General features: G+C 41.6%; 1 protein-coding gene across 14 annotated transcripts in view; it reads left to right on the top strand.

Annotated features, from left to right (window-relative positions):
• CEP112 (centrosomal protein 112) overlaps positions 1 to 19,020 on the top strand; it is a 417,120-nt gene that overhangs the window by 181,308 nt on the left and 216,792 nt on the right. For all 14 annotated transcript variants that reach the window (XM_057536338.1, XM_057536336.1, XM_057536335.1 and 11 more), the window contains one exon: positions 4,126 to 4,233. In XM_057536338.1, the coding sequence (XP_057392321.1) occupies positions 4,126 to 4,233 (108 nt within the window). The remainder of the gene's footprint in view (positions 1 to 4,125; positions 4,234 to 19,020) is intronic.

Below are 19,020 nucleotides of genomic sequence, written 5' to 3'. Positions count from 1 at the left end.
TTTTCCTTACCCTTGAAGTTAAATGGAATATGGAATGATGTGTGATCAAGCAGAATCTTTTGTATCTACGGCAACTGAGAATGCTGCGTTTCTACACAGACTTCAAGTATTTTACAAGACTTGTTTTTATATTTTTTTGGTTAAATTGTGGAAGGAGAATGGAGTGGGGTCTTGCATTTTCGGTCAGTATAAAATAACATTTTCTTATAGCAGTTATTATTTACTTTGAATTTTTCTTAATGTTTAGGTATAAAAGGTCTTTCATGTGCTTTAAATTGTTTTCTATTTTGATTATAGAAGATAAGTCAGTTTTTTGAAGGAAGATATCCTACTTTTTATGAATGTTGAGTACACAAAGCTCTTAATTACATTAAAAATATTTTAATAATTATTATTTATTTTTAATAGTCAATCTGTGCTGAAGTAGAATAAGAACCAAAAATCAACTTCATATGAAGATCTGTCTTAAAAGTACTGAATAAACCAGGTCTTCCCTCCTTGATTTACCTTCTCTTGTTTTCTTTCTCTTTTGCTTTTGCCTACCCTCCATTCATCCTTAAGAATTTAATACATGTTTATTCTGCATACCATGGCAATTAGTTAATAATTAAGATACACAAGAATTATAAGTTGTAATTTCTTTTATTTGGGAGCTCACGTTCTAGATGAATAGACAAAGCTCACACATTTGAAACACTCCCATACTCTAGAGAAACATACAGTGTGCCAGGAAAATGAAGATGTTAGGTCCTCGAGCACAGAGAGAAGGGAGATGTTGACGCCAGTTGGTGGATCAGAGAACCCCACAGAGAGGAGAGGAGGCTTGAGTCAACCTTGAAGATGGATTGTTGGATGAGGAAAAATATGGAGGGGTTTTCAGATAGTGTGAGGAGCGAAGGCGAATCCAGAATAGCCAAGGGAATCAGAGTGTGTAGGGGCAGAGCTTGCCGAGGACAAATTAAGGGGCCTTCGGGTGGAGGTCTAATGTGAAAAGCACTGAAGGAGAGAGAGCCTTGAAATCCACGTCTTGAGTTAGAAACGGAGGAAAACAACGTGGGCTCGACTGTGCTTGCTTTAGAAATTCCTTAGCAGATTTGACCACGAGACTGATGGCCTATGGGTTGGTCATCTTAGAACTCTGATCACTGAATTTGGAAGCTGATGACTTAGTATTATCAAGGTTGCAGTCTCCGGCATCTACAAAGAGATACTTAGGTACTAAACATCATGCCATAATCTAGAACTCCAGACTTCCGTGTAAGAACCAGAAATGGAAAGGTTGGTGTTAAATAGCAAATTCGTGGGCAGGAATATGCCTTTTGTTCTCATCCAGTGAAACTGCTTCTCACTGAACAGCTCTGCTCCTCAAACCTTAAAGTTTAACTGTGTCTGAATAAATGTATTTGAATGGTTTTTTTTTTCCCCCCAAAAATCTAACATGAAAAACTGAAGGGAGCCTTTTCATGGTTTATTTCCTCATGTTTTATCTAATCTTAGCACCTACCAAAAGGTAGCCTGAAAGAGGACATTGTGTGCAAGTTGAAAAGAAGAAATATCTCAGCATATCAGCAAAGCAGAGCAAGAAGTGATACAAAGTAGCCAGTGACAGAATGGTTGTCACATGAACTGACAGGTGCTTCAGAAAAACTATTTTTCAAAATTAAACTGGGGTAGAAAGACAAATTAAATCTTGCACCACTTTGAATGAAAAGTGCCATTTTCATGTCACCTAGCTGAATAGCTTTCTCATTACGTAAGGACCTCTCTTTCCTGTCGCATGTAAAAGAGCAAGGAAAATAATATATCATCTATCTCATTTTCTAAGTGATAGAAAACATTAGATTCAACACTATTTTATTTATTTTATATGTGTTATAAAGAATTTGGCCCTATTAAAAATGTTGAAAATTGTCTTTTTTTTTTTTTAAATTGTTCATTCAGCAAATTTCAAACCAAGTTTGGTGCACTGTGTCTTTTTGGGGTTTTTGTTTTTGTTTTGTTTTCATTTGATCAGTATTTATTGAGTCCCCATATGCTCCAGGCAGTGTGCTGAATGGTTGGGATACATGAGTGAACGTGGAGTTACATCCCTCTGGGGGAGACAGACATTGCAAACAACCCTAATGAATAAGTATATTATATAGTATACCTAAAGATGCTGTCTCCTGTGGTTAAAAAAAACCATTCAGGCAAGGAAAGTGCGGCTGGGAGGGCTGCAAATTAAAATAGGGTGGTCAGGGAAGCCTCAGTACAAAGGTAACATTTAAGCAGAACTTGAAGCCTTTGAAAAACAAGCTACATGAATGTTGGTGGGGGGCTTCTTAGACCCCAAGATGAGAGCTTTGCTGGCACGTTTTAGGCCTAGCAAGGAGGCCGGTGGGCTGGCGTGTGGTGGTGATGGGGGAGGTCCAGAGCCCTAGAGATGGGCCGAGAGAGGTACTGGGATTGGATCATAGACTGTGGTCCACTCTTTGACTTTTTTTTTTAAGTAACAACTTTATTGAGGTATAATTCACATACCAACAGTTCACTCGTTGTAAGTGTACAATTCAGTGGTTTTTTTAATATATTCACAGAATCGTGCAACCGTCATCACGATCAATTTTAGAAGGTTTCCATCACCCCACAAGAAACCCCATACCCTCCCAAACCGCTTTCACCCTAGGCAATCCCTAGTCTACTTTCTGTTTCTATGGATTTGACTCTTCTGAAAATTTAATACAAATGGGATAACACAATACATGGTCTTTTCTTTTCTTTTCTTTTCTTTTTTAATATGAGTAAAGTTAGCAATATTTTCTTCATTCATTCTTTTTTTTTTTTTTAATTTATTTTATTTATTTTTTTATGGCTGTGTTGGGTCTTCGTTTCTGTGCGAGGGCTTTCTCTAGTTGCGGCAAGTGGAGGCCACTCTTCATCGCGGTGTGTGGGCCTCTCACTACCACGGCCTCTCCCGTTGCAGAGCACAGGCTCCAGACGCGTAGGCTCAGCAACCGTGGCCCACGGGCCCAGCCGCTCCCCGGCACGCGGGATCCTCCCAGACCAGGGCTCGAACCCGTATCCCCTGCATTGGCAGGCAGACTCCCAACCACTGCACCACCAGGGAAGCCCCATACATGGTCTTTTCTGACTGCCTTCTTTCACTTCGAATACTGTTTTCAAGGTTCATCCATGTTGAAACGTGTATTAGTACTTCATCCCTTTTTATGGCTGAATAATATTTCATTGTATGAATAGGCCACATCTTGTTTATTCATCAGTTGATGGACATTTGCGTTGTTTCTTCTTTTTGGCAATTATGAATAGTGCTGCTATGAATGTTTGTATATAAGTTTTTTTAGTATGGATGTATGTTTTCATTTCTCACCTCGAGTGGAATTTCTGGATCATATGGAATTCATATGGGTTCATGTGGTTCATCTCTGAGTTTAGTCTTTTGAGGAGCTGTCAGACTGTCTTCCAAAGTGGCTACGTCACTTGACATTCCCACCAGCAGTGTACGAGGGTTCTCATTGCTCCACATCTTCAGCAACACTTGTTATTATCTGTGTTCTTGATTATAGCCATCCTAGTGGGTGTGAAGTGGTATGTCGCTGTTTTAATTTGAAATTGCCTGATGACTGTGATGTAGAGCATCTTTTCATATGCTTGTGGCCATTTGTGTATCTTCTTTGGAGACATGTCTTTCCAGTTCCTTTGCCCAATATAAAATCAGGTTTAATTGCCCGTTTATTATTGAGTTGTAAGAGTTCTTTACATATTCTAGATGCAAGTCCCTTTTCAGAGAGATGGTTTGCAAATATTTTCTCCTGTTCAGCACATAACAAGGCCTTAATAAAATCTTGTTGAATAAGTATTTGGATGTTCAAAATTATATTTCCATCGCAGTGTCATTGTAGCTTTAGAGTTTAGTCAATTGTATACCAATTATAATTTCCCTGACTTAAAACTATTAAAACCTGTCAAAATAAATGGACATATCCTTCATTATTTTATCATCTTTAAATTCAGCATTATGATTGGTGAGGTGTTGAAAATCTGTCATTTTAATGATGGACAAGTGACAAAAATATGGAATACAATTTGTCATTTAAAAATTTAATATTTGACTTTAAAATTTTATAGATGGGAAAAGTGGAAGCCGATTTAACTAGATCCAAGTCTCTTCGTGAGGAGCAGTCGAAGGAGTTTCTGTGGCAGCTGGAGGACGTCAGGCAAAGATACGAGCAGCAGGTCGGTCCTTCATCTGGCGGCTGCCTTTGATTCTCTCACGCGCCTATACTCTCTCTGCTAAATATCTCTTTATGTCACAAAATCTCTGCACAACGAAAATATTTATAAGAACATTATTACCAATATATTTGACATATTTAACGTAATGGTTGTTTCACTAGAATCTAGAAACAGAGAACTTTAACTCTCCACTGAGGTCTGTTCTGACAGTTGGCTAAACTGAACGTTTAATTGAAACATTTACTGTGGTTCTTGAGTTCTGCTCCTGTCAGAGCACAAGTTTGACTTATTTATTTAGGAAATAGTTTGGGGCACCTGCTGTGGCCCAGGTACTGTCGCTGAGCCCGGGCAGAGCGGTGAGCAGGGCCGACAGGGTTCTTTCCTCACAGAGCTTGGACTTCGGCGGGCAGCCGGTCCATCAGTGAAAAATGAGATAATTTCAGAGAGTGAGTTGGGAAGCAGAAGAGAGGGCGTGTGCGTAGACTTGGCCGGGCGGCGGGTGGAAGGGCCTGACCGGCTCGGACAGGTGGGCAGGGGCCTGGTGCTGAGAGTCCTGGTGACGGGAGGGGCCGCGAGGAGGCTCTGGAGGAAGAGGGGTCCAGGCTGGAGGGGTGGCAGCCGGCGGGGGCTGTTCGGGGAGCGAACGACACTCGGGCTGGATTGGCCGGAGCACCGAGGGGAAGGGTCCGGCTGGGACCAGGACGCGGGGGCAGCAAAATGAGTTTAATTCTGTGCTCAGTACCCTGCCTCTTCTTTATTAATAAAAAAGGCTTTATTTTTATTTTTTTAAAAATATATCCCTGCAGACTCTCGGAATAGTCAAGGCAGCTATTAATATTTACTTGTTTGTCTAATTTGCTTGCCTTGTTTCCTTAACATCTAGAAAAATATTGATTAGCTTAGTCACTCAGTTAAAATTGTTTCCTAGATAGTATTTGAACCTTTTTGTTCTGGAAATCTGAATAACTTTTTCTTTCATTATTTTATTTTTAATCCCTTATTAAGTGGGTCCTTCATCTGCAATTGCTATAGAAATATTTTCACATGTGAAAGATGATATGTGCTCCTGGAAGATTATTTGAAATAATGAAAAAAAGTTATAAATAAAGCCAATGATTAAATTATTGTAAATCTATACTATGGAATGCTATGTACTTATTGAAAAGATTGATATAAATTTGTAGGAACCAACAGACGCAGATTTCTAAGACACAGTGTTAAGGGGGAGATAAAGCACATCACAGAGCAATTGTTATATTATGATCCTATTTATGTAAAATTAAAATATATGTGTCTGTATCATATAGCTAGATATGTTAGTTTAGCTTTAAAATTCTAGAAGATTACACATGTCTATAGAATGGGCATGAAATAATAGGTTAGATTATGATAAATTGACACTTTCACTGTATGCTTTAAATGAACTTTTTTACTTAAAATTTCACAAAGAGCGTATATCATGCATTACTTGCATAGTTAAAATATGAAAGTTATGAATGTAAAGAAACAATAGAATAGAATAAATATAGAACATTTATATTATATCTCTAGTACTTTAAGTGGGTAATAAATTTGTATTAATGCAATACAAAATCAATTCAAGCAATTACACATAAAATTGTATATACATAAAATTACATAAGAGGTGAAAATCCTAAAAGATAAGAAAAGACACAGAAGAAAGAGCACTAGCAGATTATTTCAGAAGTACCAAAAGTACCGAAAGTCTGGGTAACTTCAGATTTTCTAACTCCCAAACCCAGTGCAATAGCATTATTTTCTCAGAATCTTCTTTAAACAGTGGTGTGAGAGTGAAGTATCTAATTTCTGATTAATAGATGATGGCAGTGAAAGTCATTCTGACATACACCAACTTGAAAACATGTATTTCCACTGACATACACTTTCTCTAAATAGACGTGGAAGACGTTTTCTGGGCCTTTAGTACTGGAGTGGAGGTGGCTTGGGAAACTAGTTTAGAAACCAGGCATAGAAACTTACATAAGAAGTGGAGCCCACAAGTAGGAAGAGGTGGGGGTCAGAGGGAAACTGAGGGAATAATTCATCAAATATAAATAAGAATATTTAACCAGGGCTTGTTAACAAGATACAGTGTATAACCGAGGTGACTTTTGGATTAAAAGCTGTATAGAAGCACTAATAAAAACAAGAAAAATGTCAGTTTCTCCATGTAAACTGATGAAGGAACAGGGGAGAGAAGAAAACCAAGTTTTAAACTCTTTCTAGGACACCTATGCTCATCAGAAGCTATTGTATGGCAGGGTGAGTGTGTGTAAGGGGTTGAGAAGTTCTCTGAGCGTTTTTAAAGTTCTGTTTTCATTTTGATGATACCCGTGTGGATGACAAGTTTATAACCGAGTGTGGCCAGGTCACTTCAGGGCCTGATCTGCATTTATTCTGTGATCATTTTGGCACAGCTCTCACTTTTTAAAGTTGGATGTAACAAGTAAAACCACTGAGGAAAATGAACATTTGACTAAATATAAATTATTTTAAGTTAAAGAAATAATATTTGCCACAAATATCGTAGACAAAGAGTGATTCCCTTTGTCAAATTAATAAATGTATAACCAATAAAAATAATTAGCATATAAAGTAATTAGCATAAATTTTAGCAAAATCATTAATGCTCCAATAAATGACCTGGCAAAGGAAAAGAAACATATAAGAAATAAATTGAGTAAACGACCATGTAGAAACATCTTCAGCCTTGGTATTAAGAAAAATGCAAATTAGAATAGTGATGTACCATCTAAAGCTGGCCAAAGTTTAGTAAAACTGGTACTTTCATATATTGCTAGTGGCGTTATAAATTAATGTAGCCCAAAGGACTTTGGCAGTATCTACCAAGAGTCATAAAGTTTGTTTACCTCTTCTGGCCAATTATCCTTAACCTTGAAAATCAGACAGAAATATTCAGACAATGATGTTAATTATTTTTCAGATGGTGGAATAATTATTTTTCAGATGGTGGAATCATGGTTGATTCTTTTCTCACATGCTCTACTTTCCACATTGTGATAGTGTCTTTGTAACATGACAGTCACTTTTTTAGTGTAAAAGTAAATTTATATAAACTCGTTTGAAGGAATGTTAAGCTTCATAGGCTTTTCTCTGAGTGATAGATTTAAAACTGTACCAAACTTTTGGCTTTTAAGTCTTGATCAAAAATACTTAATAAGGAAAATTGATTCTTTAAAGAATTCATACTATTAATGGAAGCCATACACTATTGCATCAATTTTTCTGTATTTCATTTTCATGAGAAAGAGAGAAATGATATAAATGTTATACAAGCGTATAATAGGAATTTTTTAGAAACCACACAAAGGTCTCTGAGGTCAGTGCAGAGTTCACCTGCTTTTATTCTTCCTGTGTCTGTAGGCCTGTTCACTAGAATCCGTGCAGAGAGTGAAGATCCCAGGCAGTAACTTGGAAAGGAAAGACAAAAGCAGGAATATGAGCTAGTAGGTTTTAGGAGAATCTTTTTTGATGTGATAATATACAAACTTTTTAAAACCTCTTTTTTTTTAAGCAGAAAATTCTATTAACTGGAACAGCATTGCCCCGACCACTCCAAATTGTTGAGGTTTTTATTGTGAAAGCTTATCATGAGAAAAGATAGGCATATGGTAGCAGGTCCCTACGAGCCAGCTCGAGCGAGTTCACTGAAAGGGAAGCCGATTAAACTGAGCTTATTCCCTTCTTTGGGCAGACTGGCCAGGCTGGTAGATAAGGAAAGAGGAATAGATGTGATAGATTTGGACTTCACTGAGCCGTCTGACAAAGTCCTTCTTGAAGGCCGAATAGGAAATATGGTTTAGCCATTGGTTCATTTATGGGGTTAAGGGATAGTTCAAAGGGCCATCTCTGAATGACGATTGTCACCCTAAGTGAGATTTCTATGTGTCACACTGGGTAATGATATAAGAGGTTAGTTTCCTGCTTCCTTAGAGTTCAGAGGAGTAGCTAACATGTGGGATATGAAAATCAGTTTTCTGAAGCTTTAAACAGATGAAATTAAGAAGATTAAGTTTATTGGGATTGAATATAAAATTCCATGCTTTGGTTCAGAAAATCATCCGCAGAAAGTATGAGGTGGGGGAGACGTAAGGTTGTCTAGGTGGGGGGTGACAAGCAAGACAGGAAGAAGCCCCTGGGGCGATGGATCCTGGAGGGTAAAAGATACCGTCTCCTTGTACTGTTTTCCCATCAGGTCGTATGAGGAGTAAGTCAGTTCTGGTCACCACATTTTAAGTAGGACGCCGACAAACTCAAACATGTTCAAAGCAGAGTTTCCAGAATACGGGAACATTTGGGTCTAGGTCAGAGGGAATATATCAAGGAATAAGGGTGTTTGCCAAGAGAAGACGAGACTGAGGAGGGTTGCATACCTATCTTTAACTCCAAGGTCTGGAATAGAGGAAATTTTATGATTGGTTTGTGTAATAACAGTCGTAATAGCCAACAGTCAGGAGGTCGTACTCTGAGCCGGGTACCGTTTCCACCTGCTTTAGGTGACTTCAGCCACTTCCCGTCCTCACAGTCATCTCGCGAGGCAGTGCCGCTGTTTATTATTCCATCTCCAGTTGTAGAAACTGAGCACCTCCAGTTAAGTCACTGGCCGAAGGTGCCGCACAGTTAATAGGTGATGAGATCAGACGTGAACGTGAGCCATGCTCTTAACTTCACTCTAATGGACCCCCAGGGGGCTCCAGGGGGCAGAAATTGAGCCTCTGGGTGTGGAACATTTTGGGTCATTTCGAGGTGGTTCTTTCCTAAAGAATTATTCAAATGTGCAGTGGTTCGTCTCGTGACAAAGTAAGTTGCCCACCTGAGCGTGTTGAGGTGATGTCTGGATGCCCCTCCCAGATCCGACGTTCTGTGACCTGCGCCTTCGTTGATTCGCCCCCAGCCTCCCGCCCGGCCCCGTGTGCCTCTTGACAGCCGTAGGCGTCTCCAACTTACTTACACACCTGTCCATACCTGCCTTCTCTACCTGCCACTCAAGTGCGAGGGTGACAACTTTTCTATTGTCTTGTCTTTGCTTAGGAGTCCACAAATCCTAAATGCTACGGGTATAGCGTTTCACCCTGGAAGGGGATTTACATGCCGTTCACCAGGCCCTTGCTTCTCAAACCGGGGAAGGCGGCCCCTGGGGCAGCGCATGAGCGCTGGGGTGCAGGGCCCTGATGCCTGTTTCCTGGAGTGTTGGATTCACTTGATTACTTTGTGGGAAAGCAAAGTGGTTTTACTATTGAGGTAACATTCATTTTAAAACAAACATAGACTTTTCCTGTTTTGTAAAATGCAAAATTCTCATGAATTTTAAAGATAAAATAGGACATTTCAAAGAGACTTCCAGTTTGCAGAGGCTGCTTCAGGCTATGCCCTCAGATCCCCCAGGGGGATATTATTCATTCTCACTGCTGTGAGGGGTGCTTTGGTGGAAAAGTTTTAGAAGCACTTATCCGGTCCAATCCTCACATTTTATAATGAGGGAACTCACATCCAGAGGAAATGAATGACTTGTGCCTTCTGGGCCTCAATTTCCTTATTCAGTGCAATTTGTGAGCCACTCCCATTCAGAAAGCATCATGCCAGGAACTGTAATGAAGTGAAAAAAGCAAAGTGGTATTTTAAAATATTTTAGCCAAAATGCAGGCATAAAGCGTGCAGATGTGGAGAGAAAAACATCAAACACATGGGATAAACACTCACACAAATATCCTGTAAAGCCCAAGCTTTCATCAAGATTTCCTGTTTCTTTCCTGTATAACCCATTGGAACAAAAAGACAATTCTAATTGTCTTTTCACAAACCTCATTCAAGTTGGAAACAAACAACAAAGCAGGCATGCTAGGATTTCCTGAACTATGGAGATTTTTTTTGGCAATCCCATCATATCATTCTTCAATCTTATATTTTATATCTTCTCTTTTCACTACAAAGCCTTTAAAGGGAAATGTAGTTCAACAGATAAACAAGTGGTCAAATTCTCCAGAAAGAATAAATACTTATTGTTGATGATGATAAAAATCACTGAAGGGCCAAATCCTTACACAGTACCGTTATTTGAAACAAAATATTTTACTAGCAAAGACAAGTCAGAAATTGTACAAGATAAGCAACTGGGAAATTTTAAGGGCAGTTGAGATATTTAAAAAGCAGATAGTGTGCAATTCCCAGTTTTTTCTCTGTAAGTATTTTAGTTTTTAGTTTTCTAGATTTTTTAGGTAGTATAGCCTGAAGACATGGACCTCTTTTAAACTAGACCATTCAGTCTACACTGGGAAAGGACATGGCAGAAAGCAAGAGAGAGGAGACAGGGTACCGGCTCCCAGCGCAGGCGGGGTGGCTGGCCTGGGAGGACAGGCCAAGGCCTCAGCTGTAAGGGGAGGGGTGGACGCGGCACAGAAGCCTGTCGATCTGCAGTGGGAAAATGAGGACGTTCTTATTCCTGAGGGTTTTCTCTGTGAAACAAGAGGGAAGATCATTTGCTGACACTGAAGGAAGCACGTGGACAGGAGAGCTGACGGAAGTGGGGGTTGTTTGAAAGTATTTTGGTGATGGCGTGACTGATAAGACTAGAACAACTTGGTAAAATTTCTTTTTGGTACTGAGGTCCCAGATGAGGTGGATGACCATGAATCTGTGAGCCTCCCTAAAACTTCTTCAAAATGGATTTTCGCATGATTTATTCATTTCTGCATCTAGTACGCCTCTGTTATTCTCTTTGCCTTATTCTTCTTGCTCACCTTATCACACTCTTTTTAAAAGTCTTTTTTGCTTGCCTTTCCTTTTTCAGTTCGTAATCATTTTTGAGCCTCAACTGCAGTCACTGGACTCCTTGGTGGTGATCAAGACAAATTCAATCCCTGATCCAATGATGCACTAAGTCTTTCAAATTCTTTCTTTCCGTAACTGCCTGATCCAGGGCGTGCAGCCGTGCTACAGGGCACAGGTGGGTCTTACAGGCAGCAGGCAGAGCCAGGTTCCTGGTGTCTTAGGGTCCAGAATGAGAGATCCAGACTATGAAGCTACGGAGCCCGGGCCTGTAGTCCAGGCCAAGTTTTGGGAGCCTGGGTTCGTAGAATGTGCAGTGATACTTGGTGAAAAGTACTTAAGGCAGGGCCTCTTCTTCCTTTTTTTTTTTCTTTTTCTTGGCTTGAATGTTTTCTCATCAAGGTTCAAACAAGTGGCACCTTTACCTAGAGTGGGAATGAAAAGGGCAAAGATGAACATAGTTTTTCTCAGTGACTATAATATGAAGCAGAGATGATTTGTTTTAGGGATACTTCATTTTAAAAAATGTTTCCTAGACAGTGATATGGCTAAGCGATGATCCCACTCTCCAGGTTCCTTAAAAATCTAAGGTCCAATCACGTCTTTGCAATCATTCATCACTTAATTCATGTTTACTGAGCAACTACTTTGTGCTGAACACTGTTCTGGGCGCTAAGGATGTGGGTGAACACAGGAGAGTCTGTACTGATGGTGGAGGAAACAACAGTCCCCCAGCCTTAGGATATACTGTTCCGTAAGGTCATGGTCACTGCTGTGAAGTCAAGCAGGACAGGGTGTCTGTGAGTGAAGGGCTATTTTACAGAAGGGTGTCATTTCATCTTAAGACGTTATTTTAGAGAAGGTCGTCAGTGAAGGACTCTAAAGAAGTGATACTTGAATTAAAACCTGAATGAAGTGAAGGAGAAACCTTACAGAACCTGAGATTAGGAAAGGAGATTTCAGGCAGAGGGAACAGGCAGGGACATGGCTGGAATGGAGTGAGCGGGGGTGGGGCAGATCCTATCAAGTCCTGTCGACTGTGCTGGGAGCTTGGATTTTGTTCTGCGAGTGGCGGGAAGCCACTGGAGCATTTGACCAAGATCTGGTTTGTGTTTAGAAAGATTCCTCTCGCAGCTTTGTGGAGTGCTGATTGTACAGGAGGTGGCAGAGGACGCAGGGAGGGTGGTTGGGAGGCGACTGGAGTCTGATAGTCAGAGGCTGGCGAGAGGTCACCGTGGCTGGACCGGGGCGGGGCAGTGCAGGGCGGGGGGTCAACCTTGGGCTGTGCTCTGCAGGCAGGACTTGTGGATGAAAGGGAAATGGAGCGTGAAGAAAAGAGGGGACTCAAACATGACTCCAGCTTCCCCGCCGAGCCACCAGGTGAGTGGTGGTGACAGACACTGACACGCAAGAGAGAAAAGAAAAGAAGTGCCAGGGCTGAGCCCAGGGACGCAGTGACAGCTAGACGTGGGGACGAGATGGAGGAAATAGCAAAAACGCCTGAGAAGGAGCAGCTGGTGGGTAGAAGGAAAAACCAAGGAGGTGTGATTTCCCGTACGCCATGTGCAGCCAGTGTTTCAGGAAGGAGGACGTGAGTAACCTGTTGTTTAGGTGTCGCCGAGGCGGGAAGTTAGATGGAGACTGACAGCTGACCACTGGGTTTGGCAAGAAAGTCTTTACCACCTTGACAAGTCCAGTTTCGGTAGAATGTGGGAACAAAACCCGAGTGATGTGGGCAGGGAGAGAACAGGGTGTGAGCAGCCCGTGGAGGGACTTCGAAAGAAAGGGGAGCGGAGAAGTGGGGTGGTCTCTGGAGGGTTATGTAGGGTCAGGGGAAGGATACAGTGAAGACATCCGTGTTGATGAGCGTGGTCCAGGGGAGAAGACAGTGCTGATGAGGCAGAGAGTGATGGGGTCACTGCGAGAGAGACGGGCTTAATTTGGCGAGAGCAGACGCTTCAGCGCACAGAAGGAAGGACTCCCTGGGCCACAGGGCCAGCCAGGCATTCAAGTCAGAGGAGGGCAGAGACTGTGCAGGTGACAAGTCAGTTTGGTGATAAGGAAGATGAAGTCGTTCTCTTCTGACTGCAGGAGTCCCTCGGTCTCCATAGGGGATCCGATACCCACATCCACGGATGCTCAAGCCCCTCCTATAAAATGGCGTCGTGTGTGTGTATCACCTGCGCACATCCTGCCGTGCGCTTTACAGCACCTCTAGATGACTTACAATACCTAATGCAATGTAAGTGCTGTGTCAGTAGTTGCTGAAACGCTGCAAATTCAAGTTTTGCTTCTTGGAACCTCCTGGAATTTTTCCTCGGTCCTCAGTTGTTTGAATCTGCGGAGGGCCAGCTCACCTTGTAGTTTTTGATTTTTGCTCCCGAATGCCACTCATTCCACGCAAAACGTTGAATAATTATGCTCCATTGTAGTCAGTGTGAGGACAGTATGAAGACAATAAAGGCTTCGTCCATATGGTGGAGGAGTTTATAACCTGATTGATCTGTTTGTCCTTCTAAATTTTATACTAACTGGGAAACTCTGATGGTTTTTATTTTTCATATTCTACAGCAGGGATCTACTAGATTAAGACGAACTGAATGTGTTTTAGATAAACGGACATAAGGTAAAATAAATTAAAATTAAAATATACAATTAAGACATGTGTTTTTCAAAAGTGTTGAACTCTGCCTAAGAGGGTATATTCTTAGTTATCTCAATTTTAGTGGCTTGAGTAAACGATCATTAAACCACGAAGAAAAATCTTCTTGAAACATTCGACTCTCTGGCTCCTTCCTGGGTTTTAAGTGAGGTCTGCCAGATAAAAGCACAGAAAATCGTAGCTGATTTTTCAAAAAGTTTTAAACCCTCCAGGTGCTTATTGTCACTCATCACCTGCAGGTGGGGGGTAAGTATTTTGAAGTGTTAACTGGGAAAGAAAACTGCCAAGAACAGGACTTGCTTCCTGCCCGGGCAGCACGGATGGGCTGGTCTCTGCTGGGCCTTCCTCCTTCATGATCTCTGCTGGGCCTCCAGCCTCCAGCCTCCAGCCTCCAGCCTCCAGCCCTCAGCCCTCAGCGCATGCCAAGCTTGGGGCTCCGGCGGGCGTTGGTCCCCGGCTGTACAGGTTGACTCTCAGGAAAAGGAGTGAAGAAGCAGTGCAGGCCGGCAGAGCCTCGCTGTATCTCTCATAGCGGTGAGCACAGTCCTGTGAAACTTTCAAAGGAAGAGAATTTGTGTGCTGAACTGAATTGCTGATTGACAGCTTTCGCGGATGGCTCATTTCGTTGTAGCAAATACCGAATCCTGGAGCCGCAAGGCTCCCCACAGGTGACAAGTTCTATTTCTGTTCTTGACACACTGCTGACTTTTTACTGTTTCTTTTGGTGCCTGTTTCTATTAACATGTTCAGAAAGTCAGACCATATTGTAGTATTTTCTGTGCTAAAATGTTTTTTTCCTCTGACTCCAAAGGCTTGGAGTCTTTATTGGTCATGAAATGTAATGTCCAGTAGCGCATTTTATATCATATAACTGCAATTTATAAAGAAAAGATTTGAACATCTTTTAGTAAAGAATCAGTCTAGTGAAACGGTGCTATCTTTACAGTAGACTCTGCCTCACTGGACCTAGATTTCTGGAGCTCTAGAGAATTTGGTAACTTATTTTGACATTTCAAATGTGCTGTTTTGCAAATGCAAATGGAAAATTGCTCAGATGCATAGCCTGATGATGTTAAGTCCTCTACTTCATTAAATGGAAAAACACAGGGTGTGATACACTTGCCTTTTAGTGAGGATTTTAATGAGTCTTATCAACGACACAAAAGTAGTACTGAATTTCACAACCAAGAAGCAAAAATTTTCACAGGGATCCCTTGAGTAGGATGTGGGATGATGTGGGAGTGTCACCTGGCAAGCCCTACAGAAAATCCTCGACTTTCAATGGCTAGCACTTTATATCAAAGTGCCTTTTGAACTGTTATTAGTCTAACGTATATAATTATTGACAATTTTGAGCTGACATTCATCGCTTTTTTTAAGTATGTAGCATGTTAACGAAGCTTGCGATTTTACTAGGTAGTGGTCTTCTCTACTACTCCAGCCATGTTGATCCGAGGTGGAGATGCCAGAACTGCCTTGGCATAGTGCTGAGGACGAGGTCGAAGTCTCAGGAGAATGAGAATATTAGAGCAATTTGTTACTTTAGGCCAGACACCCTCCACCCAGGGAGGGCCTAGGAGGTGCTGAAGAAGGCATGGTGATGGGCCCCTGATTCCACTGAGCGGCTCCAGGCTGGCTTCCACCGTGTGCCAGGCCCACCGTAGGCACTGCTGCGCTGGAGCTGGGCGGCCGACTTTCAGTGGGCTGCTGGGGGTCTGCCAGTGGGGCCCTGAACATCAGATGGATGGTAGGAGTGACCGCTGCAGTGGGCAGCATGGCGGGAGTGGCCACCAAGGTGTCTTGCCCTGCAGGGGTCTGTGGCGATAGTGAATAAAGCACGGAGTTCTGAGGGATAAGACAGAGACCAACGGGAGTGATACTTGTACAATATCAAGAAAGAAAGTCAAGAGCTGGCAAGTGAACTTTAGACAGTTCTCCACTTCAATGGAAAATCATGATTCAAGTTTCCAGATTTAAGTTCACAGACCCAGAATCCATGTGCTTGAAGGGAGACAATGTCTCTTGATAAAGGCTCTTGCAACGTGACAAGTTAATATTCCCCCCAAAGGGAGCTGTAGCCATTTGACATGATAAATGCATACGACGAAGGAAGCAAAAATTCTAGCAAAATCTTATCTTCCAGAAATGACTATTGTTCATCTCAGATGGTCATCATCCCAGACACTTCTGTGAGGTAGTAGAAGGATAGATAGGGATATAGACAAGAGCAGTTTTTAAAAAATGGGACCATGCTATATTTGTCACTTTTACTAAAATATTTAATTTTATGTGAAATCAGTTAAAGTAAAGAAGCAGGGGAAACTGAAGGAATTTCTGAAGTTTAGAAAATTGTTTCTTTACCATACAAGAAATGATTTCTTAGAAAGTTAAGAAATAAAGATTACAAATACATTGAGATTAGAGGCATTTTTGAATTTTATGGTTCAGTTTTTACTCCCTGTTATGAAAAGATAAAAGTAACATGCTTCCACTTCCTTCCATCCACCCCTACCTTTCTTCTATCAGTTATAGTATTATTTATACATTGTTGATTTTTGTAACATTTATATTCTGTTCCATAACCATGCTTCTCACAGTCATATAGTTAGCTTTTTAAGTTTAAATCAATTATATGTACACCACCAGAACTTTTTTTCATATCTGAGTCCTTTATTTTGATTCATCTGTTGACTGTTGAGATTTCTTCAAGTCGTTTTTCCCAGAAGGGCATGTAGCTGTCGTATCCACTGTGTTTCTGCCTGCTTGAGAGTCACCATTTGTTCCCTTATTTTGAAGGATAGTTCGGCTGGGCATGAAAGTCTCTGCTCTTCCTCTCTTTCCCTGAAGCTTGCACACATTGACCCACTGCCTTTTGGCACAAAGGTTGCTCTTAACACAGCTTTGTCAGTCATTTCTTGGTTGCCTAAATTTAGTCCTCAAGTATTTTTTTTCCAAGAGTGGTTTAGGTTCTATAATCTTTGAGTTTTTCCATGTTTGAGTTTAGTTATAGTATTCTTGAGCCATTCTTTTCCTCAGTCTAAATCAGTTTTTCTTGGTATACAGTTTGCTTTTTTGATATAGGCATTTAACTCTTCATTCATTTCAGGGAAGTCTTCTGATAACATACCTGTGTATACACGGATTTTCTTTCTTTTTTTTTTTTTTTTTGGCTACACTGCGCGGCATGTGGGGTCTTAGTTCCCTGATGAGGGGTCGAACCCGCGTCCCTGCATTGGAAGTGCAGAGTCTTAACCGCTGGACCACCAGGGAATTTCCCACACACGGATTTTCTTTTTCCACTTTCTCTCTATATTATCTTTTCTTTGTGTCCTTCATGGACCTTGACTGTGATTATCTCCAGTCTTTCGTCTATATCAGTGGTTCCATTTTTAGCTCTGTTTATTCAACTCGTTGTTTCTAATTTAGAATTTATTTTGTGATGAAGTTATTTGATCCTTAGTTAATTCTGTTGTTTTGTCTTCTTGTCTTTGAGTTCTTCTTTCATTGCACTCATGTTCTTACTAAGTTCTCCTATCACTCTAGTTGTTTCTGATTTTTAAGGTATGTTTTCCTCCCCTCCAGAATGATGGGGCTTGCAGAATATAGATTTTGTCATCTGGTTACATTTGAGGTTATTTCAGTTAATATTTTTGTACTGCAATTCCTCCTTTTTTATGTGTTGGGTGCATTCTGCTACGTCTATAATTTACTCTTCTGGTTTTGGAATTTCTGACCTTGAGGAGTATTACTGGGATGCGTTGATCTTCTATATACTGTGTATGGAGAAGTAATGACTTCAAAAAATAAGATTATCAAGGCATGTTCAGGCCATATTTGCTATGCTGTAAAACAGTTAGGAGAACTTAGCGTGTGTATTCCAAGGCCCTCAGGGACTTGGCTGTCTAGCACCCGCATCTTGTCGTCTCAGGGCCTGGGTGTGCTCCTACCCCAGGACACATGCATGGAGCTTCAGGCGGAGGGAGGAGGCCATCGACATACGCGGTAGGATCTGGTCTGGGAGGAGGGCTGTGCCTTCAGGGATCTCAGAACCTCAAAGTCAGAATGTGTTGGGGTGGCATAGTGGGTGGGGCAGGGCCCTTATTCATCTCCTGTTGGATAATTTCGTGTGAGTCAACCTAGTAGCTTCTAGGCAATAAAGCCATTTTCTCACGCAGGCCCCAACCAGCAGGCTATCAAGTCCAGCATCACAAAGGCTGGCAGGTGCTCCTAGGCGCTTGAACGTGAGGCCTAATCACTCCCCTTGTCCTGGGAGAAATGCCAGTCTGCTTTCACACCAGTCGAGTGGCATTACAAGCATAGTTACCTGGCCCACAGCTCCATGCTTTTGGATTAGGGAGCTTAAAGCCTTCCCTCCTGCATTACAGGGAGCTCTTTACCTGGCCTTACTTAAGAATTCCTTGGTGATGGGGCCTCCTCTTTCCCCTGGAGCATAGATTATGGGCTCTGGACCACCTTGACTTAGAGACCCCACTGACCACTTCATCATTCACCCTTGCGGATGCTGTCTGCTTTCCCATCCTCCACACTCTCCATGACGTACCACCTCCTGGTAACCACTAGCTCCATTGCACATTATTGTGGTCAACTAAAAGTATCTAGTAGCTCAAGGTAAAGAGAATATGCTACTTCATGTTTGCTGTTGAGAAGCACCCACATGTAAAGGACATTTATCTACCTGGAAGGGGCTAGGTTGAATTTTAACACAGATCCACCTTGATGATGGCATTGAATATGGTTATGAATATCATCATCAAGATGTTCCCAGAACATTAGGGTTTTTCTCCTGGACCCTACCATTAATCTGGAGAGGACACCCCTGCCTGAAATTGCTGACAGTGAGGAAACCTAGGCAAAGACTAGAAAGGGCTTGTAACCTCTAGAAGTTGGCCAAACAGCATTGGATTGAGCAGACAGGGCTGAGCGATTTCATTTGAAAAGGCTCTGGCAACCTTGAGATTTGTTCATTAACCGGGATCACTGAGCAACAGACCCTGACAAAATAGCAAACTATTTTAATAGTTTAATTTATGAACATCTATCTTTAGGCTTCAAATGCCATTATCTCTATTTCATTTGTTCCTGACTTTTTAAAATGAATGGACAGAAAGCAGGGTCACTGGTCCAAGTGTCAGAACTCCTCAGATAACTCAGAGTTTCTATGGAAGGGTGTTGGTTCTAGAGCCTAGACCAAGGCAGCGCTGTTACTAATGATCTCACAGCCAGTCCTGGTCTTGTGTCTTTTCTTGGGGGAAAACTTCTGTAATTCTTCTGCCTTAATTATAGGTCAATCGGTTACT

The sequence above is a fragment of the Balaenoptera acutorostrata genome, chromosome 20 (assembly GCF_949987535.1).
Source record: "Balaenoptera acutorostrata chromosome 20, mBalAcu1.1, whole genome shotgun sequence".
NCBI classification, from domain to species: Eukaryota; Metazoa; Chordata; class Mammalia; order Artiodactyla; family Balaenopteridae; genus Balaenoptera; species Balaenoptera acutorostrata.
This window is presented reverse-complemented; position numbering and strand designations above follow the sequence as displayed.